We start from the raw sequence: 8,577 nt of genomic DNA on the forward strand, positions 1-8,577 counted from the left end.
AATACAGCTGCGTGAACATCGGCACCTCTGTAGTTACCTCCTGCCGTTACAAGCTGCAGATCTGATACCTTGTTTTCATGTTTGGTTGTCCATTTCCATGCAATCTAACCATGTCCGAGGTCAGAGAACAGCAGTAAAAAGTATGCATTACATGTGAAATTCGCGTACAAATATCTCGATGTAATAAACAATGAGACTGATCTTTAATATATTTTTTACACTATTGATAATTTTAATGAATCTCTCACTGTGTTTGCACTGCGTGCCCTGCTGGACAATTGTTGAATTGCAACACTCAGACGCAACGTATCGGTGAGCATCAACTCTCTGAGGCCTGGTGATATCTGATGGTCTTACCACCATCTGACAGGAAGTTTTACTCTGGGAGGGGGGTGTTGATGTTTTATTTACAGGAGCACGTTCCTCATGTTTAAAAAGAAACTGTTTAAAATATTTACAGAAAATATTGACATTCACAGGAACTTTAAATGTTCACTTTAGTGTGTGTGTGTGTGTGTGTGTATTATATTAGCTTATATACAAAACTTGGAGGAAACCTCTCCTTTTTTTTCTCCCTCCTATTGGGGGGAGAGATGGCGGTCGAGGAGGGTGAGGAGAGGGGGGACACCTTAGTGCTCTGTGGTGGACGGGCCTATCAGGTGTTGGCCTCCGGAGCATCTCCGCCTTCCACCTGGTTGGTCCTCCCGAGTGTCTTCAGTTTGGTGAGCAGATCACTGAATGTCTCCTTCACGCCCTTCTCAAGCAGCCAGCCCTCACTCTCACACTCTGGGTTGTCTGGCTCTGACATTGTCTCCAGCGCCGTGCTCAGGTACTTTAGACCTGCCATGTCCACAGACTGACACACAAGCACACAGAAGTTACAATTAAGGTGAATCAAGGAAAACCCTACCAAGACCATGACCTTTATCAAGCAGCTTAACATCATTTTAAGGTGGATCTTTGGTACTGGTGGAATTCTAAATCTCTAAATACAGTCTCTCCAAAGGTTCCTCATTCCCAGGGAATGTTGCTGTGATGAAATGTGGCTTTTGGTGGTTGCTTTTTGTTTTGTGGTCATTCAACTAACTGTCAAAATAAAGATTATATTTTCAATTTGAATTTTTCAGTAACTGTTTGGACTCTTTTACTTTTCTTTAGCACCACCATCAGGTCAATTACACATTTCTGATTGTTTGGTTTGCACTAACAAAAGCAGAGCAGGCGCTGACTTGTGACCATGAGACTGCAGGATGTCAGAGTGCTAAACAACACTATAATCAGCATACAATCACACCTTGCTTTAATAAGATTATTCACCTGCATGGAAAACTGCTGAGGACCCAGTATTGAACCCTGATGCACACCATTTAAACTGAGGAGTGAGGAATACTGAGTTTTTAAGCCTTTCAGGTCAAACATGTTTTTTTGACCCAGATACTGAGTCACTTCTCCCTCTCAGGAAGTGTCCTTCATCCTGATTTTCCCAGAATGCAACCTGCTGCTGCTGTGGACAGATTAACCTGTCAGAAATAGCTACTGATCCTCAGTGAGCCTGACCACTGCTTGGCCGCTTAATGTGACATTTCACCAGATGATCCACGCCGAGTCCTGAGTCACAGCAGCGAGAGTCATATATCATCACAACAGTCACAAGAACCAAAATCATGCCAACAAAAATTAAACAAATCCAAAGCATAATAAACATAATCATATGGAGTATGTTTGCATTTCTGTGATGCAGTAAGTTAGTAAATTAGTTTCTGATTTACACAAAGTGACTGAGCAGCATTTTTAATGATGGAGGCTGTTGTGTGCTGTTGGACCTTTCGTGATGCAGTGGCCATTCACTTCAACAACATTAACATTAATGCTTATCACTCACTAATCAATTATTCTGTTCACCTGCTCACTTCAGTGAATTTACTGCGGGCATGCTGCTGCGATTATCTCATTCTAAATCAGAAGATTAAGAACAGAACTTATCCTGGATTCACCTCAAGGAGAAAGTCAAAGACTTAAACTCGTTCACTTTGAACAAATGAGCTAAAAACAGCAGCAGACATACATTCACTTTGTAGATAAATTTGGCAATATATATGTATATTTTTTAAACAAAGTACCTAACTTTAGAACAGCCTCACCCCTGGCCTCTCCTGTCCAATCAGGAAGTGAATAAAACAAAGCTGTGCTGTTTCTAAAGGAAAACAGTGGTTTACTGGATTCAACCTGTGTGTTAGATGACCAGAAAAGAAGGCAGGAAGCTTTTTATATCTACTTTCCAGTTTACCTTAGGTTACCTTAGTTAACCAAAGGATGTTTGACATGCCATCAGAGAGCTTCAGTGTTATTTGCAGGTGGAGTTTGTCACAGAGTCAGGCTAGCTGTTTCCATCCAATTGTAGTTTTGACAATAAGCTAAGCTAACCAGCTGCTGCTGCTGCAGCTTCAGATTTTCTGATTTGAACATTTAAAATAAACATCTGAATCACAGAGCTATCTGTGTCTCTTAGTGACTGTGTCCCATTCTGCATGCCTATGGGCTGCAGTGGAATGCGGGCAGGGTCTTACCTCCAGGACAATTGTAAAGAGGACTAACACGCCAATACTGCTCATCAGGCTGCTGTAATAGGAGAAGAGGGCCTCACGGCAGCCCCGGGTCCAGATGTTGAGCTCCTCAGTGCGGTGGTCATAGTCATAATGGGCAGAGTTATTGGTCAGGTGGTGCTGGATGCAAGGCCGAGGGGACCCAGGATTACAGCAGCTGAATGGGACGCTGTCCATCAGGTACTTCCCCTCCACATTGCTGAGGACCCGACTGCAGGACAAACAGAGGTCAGAGGTCAAACACAGCCAGGCTGAAGACTAAGGAGGAATTAGTGACAGCCCTCTCAGGCCCCACAATTGCAGCCTGAAGCCAACATCTCCTGTTGGTCAATCAAATGACTAAATGATACAAAAATTGGCTTCTACAAAAGGAGGAGAGCAGTGTATGTAAAGACAAAAGAGGTTTGCACAGTTTCTTGAAGTTTTTTCACCCAGATTACCAGGAAGCTTTTCAAAGGTTCTTTCAGACCATCTGTAATCAGCTGTTTTTATGCTACTTCCTCTCATACTGATATACATATAAAGTGAGGGATCACTGACATAGCAGAACTGCAGGATGCGTTTGATTCAATGCTCTCCAAACAGGGTCACTGAATCCACACTGGAAAAGATGAATGGTCTCAGAAAAGTCAGTTCAAAACAGCCAAAATGCTTGAGAAAAAATTAAGTGAATAGAAACTGCAAGCTACTACAGAGACTGAACTGGAGAATACTAAAATGCTGTGAGTACTCAACCAATTGTACATTTTCAACACTGCAAGCCCCAAGCTCAGAGTTCCTGAACTTTCAGAAAGTACTACCATGTGAGCAGGAACAGTCTGGAGGTTAAACACTTTCACTGGTCACTGTGGTGGAACGTTTCTATAAAGGTTAAGACGGTTAACCTGTTAACTGGCAAGGGCCCACCCCCGGGCCCTCTGTAGCGATTTCCGACTTTGAAGCCTCATAGCGTCACAGTTACGCTGCCGTTTGCCCTTACGATGCTTTTATATGACAGACTAGACCCTCAGAATTGGATTGACACCTCATTTGTCCAATCATGTTATGAAATGGGTTTTCCAGAGCCAATAATAACCAGACAGTGTCATGTGACTTTTCTGGACCTGCCCCCAAATCTTGTCCAATCGTTCTGATTGGTCGACTCTGACCCAAAATCCGAAACCACAGATGTATAGCCAATAAAATTCCTGACACGTGGGTATATGGCGCTATGGGGTGGGTTTTCATATGAAACCATAAACTCCCTGCGTAACCAGTGCGTCTTCCATGCGTGAAACTGAGCAGGAAGTGAGAGTGTGTGTGCAGTCGTGCGTAAACAGTGTTTACAAAGCTTTTTCTCGCCAACGGATTGTCGGAATGCATCAAAAACAGACTATATTTATTCAACGAAGTGACGAAATGACTCACGAGAGTGGATTATTGTTTATTAGAGGATTTAATCGCTGATTCGACCGGTTTTACGGAATCTCCCGAACGAACAGCTGTACTCCAACGGTGAACCACGGTACGTGTTACGTTTTATTCTCAGCTCGTTGTCGTATTATATGCCGTTTAGATGTAATGAGGATGAGGAGGACAAAGGCTCAGAGCTTCTTTTTGACCAGTTAAGTGTCTAAAGTTTTACAGAAAGCTTTATGCTTTGTGTACGTTTTGTTTGTGGGGGTGGGGGGGGGGCTGTAAGTTGTGTATCAGAGGACTATTGGGAGGATTGTGGTTTTTTATTTTATGTGTATATGTAGTGCTTACATTTACTGTAACTTTTGATCAATATATAATTTATTTATTTTGTGTGTGTGAAGGAATCACTGAAAATAGACTGGGGGGGGGGGGGGGGGGGGGGGTTGTGAATGAAGGCCTAACATTTTCCTTCTTTTACAAATTAGGGCAACCTCTGATTTATATGTCTATAATTGTAATTAATTTGTACTATCAGTAACTTTGTGTATATCAGAGGATTCCTCAGGGTAGTATCTTTGATTAGAGCCCTCATTGATGACTGTATGTTGAAGCATTGATGAGTTACAGCCATTTGAAGTTTGGATAACAAAGGCTGCTCACATGTGGCACTTGGCCATCTCCAAATGGCACAAGCAAGACCACACCTGAGATCAACACACAAAAACCTTTACAAAACAGTAGGTTTTTGTGCTATCTTGATAAAATTTGAAATACATGGTAAAAAGATTTGATTCTACAGCTTCATTATATTTTCCAATCCATACCTTCTACACTCAGTGTTTATCCATCCATCCATCCATCCATTTTCTTCCGCTTATCCGGGGCCGGGTTGCGGGGGCAGAAGCCTAAGCAGAGAAGCCCAGGCTTCCCTCTCCCCAGCCACCTCCTCCAGCTCATCCGGAGGGACCCCAAGGCGTTCCCAGGCCAGCCGAGATACATAATCTCTCCAGCGTGTCCTGGGTCTACCACGGGGCCTCTTCCCGGTGGGACATGCCCGGAACACCTCACCCAGGAGGCGGCCAGGAGGCATCCTAATCAGATGCCCGAGCCACCTCAACTGGCTCCTTTCGATGTGGAGGAGCAGCGGCTCTACTCTGAGCCCCTCCCGGATGGCCGCACTCCTCACCTTATCTCTAAGGGAGAGGCCAGCCACCCTTCGAAGGAAACTCATTTCTGCCGCTTGTATTCGCGATCTTATTCTTTCGGTCACTACCCAAAGCTCGTGACCATAGGTGAGGGTAGGAACGTAGATCGACCGGTAAATCGAGAGCTTCGCTTTTACGCTAAGCTCCCTCTTCACCACGACGGACCGGTGCAGCGTCCGCATCACTGCAGAAGCAGCCCCGATCCGCCTGTCGATCTCCCGTTCCCTTCTCCCATCACTCGTGAACAAGACCCCGAGATACTTAAACTCCTCCACTTGAGGCAAGAATTCGTTCCTGAGCCGGAGATGGCACTCCACCCTTTTCCGGCTGAGGACCATGGCCTCAGACTTAGAGGTGCTGATTCTCATGCCAGCCGCTTCACACTCGGCTGCGAACCGTTCCACTGCGAGCTGGAGGCCCTCCCCTGATGAAGCCAACAGAACCGCATCATCTGCAAAAAGCAGAGATGAGACTCTGAGGCCACCAAGGAAGAAGCCTTCCGCCACCTGGCAACGCCTAGAAATTCTGTCCATAAAAATTATGAACAGAATCGGTGACAAAGGGCAGCCCTGACGGAGTCCAACACCCACAGGAAACAAATCCGACTTATTACCGGCTATACGGACCAAGCTCTCACTGTGGTTGTACAAGGACTGAATGGCCCGCAACAATGGGCCAGACACCCCATACTCCCACAGAACCTCCCAAAGGACACCCCGAGGAACACGGGTGTTTAATTAGATAAAAACTAACAGGAAAAATCCAGGCGAGGTAAAAATTGTCTAATTTTTCTGTGTTCCAAACTTAATAGCTACATACTCATTACAGTTACAGCATTTTTGACTGCAGAAATGAAAAATATAGCTTGTCTTCTTTACAAAGAGATCAAGCTTTTGCATGTACTCCAAAGAGTTCAGGAACAGCAGCTAATTTAATTTGGGTATGCTTTTTCAGGCGTTTTTGGTGATCTTGGCGCCGCCAGTTAAGGGGTTAAACATTATGCTATCCTGGTTTATCTAGACTAAACCAAATGAGGCAACCAAAGCAGAAAGTTTTCAGGTGAACATCAGACTGCAGGACATTAGTGCGATAAATGAGAGTATCATCAGCATACAGTCACACGCTGCTTTAATAAGGTTATTCACCTCTATGGAAAACTGTCGAGGATGCAGTATTGAACCCTGAGGCACGCCATTTAAACTGAGGAGTGAGGATGAGGAACCTGATTCTTCATTAGATTTCTCTCATGGCAGCCTTTAACTTAGTATTAGTGAAATCTCTCCATCAGAGAGGAAGTATATATACACAAATGTGTTCAGAGAAAAGTCTTCTTTAATTCCTCCTACAGGCTGAAGAGTTTATTACAATCCTAACATCTTGATAATTTATTTGTTATTCAAATCTGAAATGGGTTGGAGTTAATCTGGCTTGTCCTGTTGGTGGTGTCAGGAGGAAGGTTGTTAAGAAAAAAAAAATCCTGCCTTTGCTGTAATGGTTAAAACTGTTAGATCATGTTGGAGAGGTATGTCAAATTTGGGGCAAAATGTTGAAAATGTTAGTAAATCTGACCTAAGACTGTCCTATGGGTGGCGCTAGAGAAAAGTAGATGAGAACTGATGTGATCAAATTATCTGATAAGTATCATCATTAAACTTTAGTTTTTTACTTGGAGTCTAAAATTCCTGAGTAACATACTGTACATATTAGATCTTTTAGTACATCAAAAACCTTCATATGTACCCAACAGTGTACAGAAGACCCTACGCCAGTATTAATATCCCACAATGCAGTTCAGCAGAGACATTGATGGAGAATGAGGCAGCTGAGATATATTTATTTCTTTGTTAAGCAGTTACAGCTAGTGGGTGGGGCTTGGAGCTGAGGAGGTTTAAATTGGACCAATTAGAGAGAATGTAATGTCTCTAAAACACAATAAGACAGAAAAACAAAATGGAAAAACAGTTGAAGGTTTGCAATCTGCTTCAGAGCTGCAGCCAATCTGACATGATTATTTCTAATCAAATCTGATGTCTCTGTCCCCTCATCTCAAGCATCTCAAGCCTCTGCAGAAATGTATGTATCCATTTTTTACGTCCTGCTGAGAAAATTGAACATCCCCTGCTTTGCTTTAAGGCTTTAGCAAGATGGAAACCTGGCAGAATAATCCCAGAGAGAAGACACTGGTGCAAGGAGATCCTAAATGGTAACGTTTACCTCTTTAAGGCCTCTCTGATCCTCTGCTGAGCCTTAAAATGAACTTATTCTGGGATCTGGATATCTAATGTGAACTGGTGATTAAATTATATTTTTCTGTTTAAAAACTGATCAGTTTGAATGTGTCACTGTGATTATATTAATGAATATATAATTAATATACTGATTAATATTTTGACGTTAAATTTCTATGACATAACTCTATAAATCAGTTTAGATTTAATAGAATCAGGTGACAGTTTAGTTTGGCAATAAATCCTGAAACACCAGATCAATAAGTGGTATTGTGTACAAATACTCACTCTTTGACCACATCATTGCTCATATCCAGGTAGCGGTTGCTGATCCACTGAACCTCGAACCAATCCCTGAAGTTGTTGTTCCCACAGCAGCGGAACTCGATCTGTGTCATGTCCAGCGTCCTCTTCATGAAACAGCGTCCAGGTGTATCTGTGTCCTTGTAGAACCGGATGGCATAACTCAGACCCTCAGCCAGCGTTAAATACACGGAGAACTGCATGAGGAAGCATAGCAGTGACACAAGTACCAGCAGTATGTTGAAGCCACAGCACAGCTGCAGGTATGTCTTCAGCATTGGCTTCCACTTGGAGAACTTCATGGGGTCCAGTGAGTCATGGCACACCTTCCCTCCGAAGGCATTGAAGCCACAGGCCAGCATCCCCGCCAAGATCAGCAGGTTGGGTACCAGGTGGCTCTCATTGTCATCCATCATCTCGCTCCTCTTGCGCAGCTCAATCTTGAAGAAGATGCCAAGGCTGAAGATGAGGATCCCTGCAATGACTGAAAACCAGTACAGCATCCACAGACCCTGAGCCAGCTTCACCCGCTTTTGCAGGTTAAACTTCACTGGCATGAATGGCATTTTAGTGCCTCTGAGAATTCAAACAGTCACTGAATTTCAGGAATTGATAAGAAACAGCTTCAGTTCAGAGTCAGACCCAGTTTCAGAGCTTTTCTCTGGTCCAGAAAGAAGCAACAACTCTTGGTTTCAGACCCATAATGCCGAGCTGCAGGGGAGGACAGTCCATGTTGTTGGGGGGTAGAGGGGTCCACCATCAAACACTGCAAATATTCACATGAACCAGGTGACTGTTTCTTGCAAGATGTGTGGAGGTGTGAATGTGAAAGAACAGCAG

General features: G+C 43.7%; 1 protein-coding gene across 1 annotated transcript; it reads right to left on the reverse strand.

Annotated features, from left to right (window-relative positions):
- Nucleotides 1-502: 502 nt before the first annotated feature.
- On the reverse strand, nt 503-8,577 carry prph2b (peripherin 2b (retinal degeneration, slow)). Its single transcript, XM_030747432.1, has 3 exons — nt 7,723-8,577; nt 2,568-2,814; nt 503-856 (listed from the first exon to the last, which is right to left on the reverse strand). Exons 1-3 carry the CDS (start codon nt 8,301-8,303, stop codon nt 656-658), a joined length of 1,029 nt encoding a protein of 342 aa, XP_030603292.1. The 5' UTR covers nt 8,304-8,577; the 3' UTR covers nt 503-655.

Source organism: Archocentrus centrarchus, chromosome 15 (assembly GCF_007364275.1).
Source record: "Archocentrus centrarchus isolate MPI-CPG fArcCen1 chromosome 15, fArcCen1, whole genome shotgun sequence".
In the NCBI taxonomy this organism is placed as follows: Eukaryota; Metazoa; Chordata; class Actinopteri; order Cichliformes; family Cichlidae; genus Archocentrus; species Archocentrus centrarchus.

Bases quoted from the DNA above. Each gene is read 5' to 3' on its own strand.
- prph2b (XM_030747432.1), bottom strand. From the start codon at position 8,303: ATGCCATTCATGCCAGTGAAGTTTAACCTGCAAAAGCGGGTGAAGCTG. The intron at 2,815-7,722 runs GTGAGTATTTGT...TTTGTCCTGCAG, and splicing joins AGCAATGATGTGGTCAAAGA to TCGGGTCCTCAGCAATGTGG. The intron at 857-2,567 runs GTAAGACCCTGC...CTTGTGTGTCAG, and splicing joins TCTTTACAATTGTCCTGGAG to TCTGTGGACATGGCAGGTCT.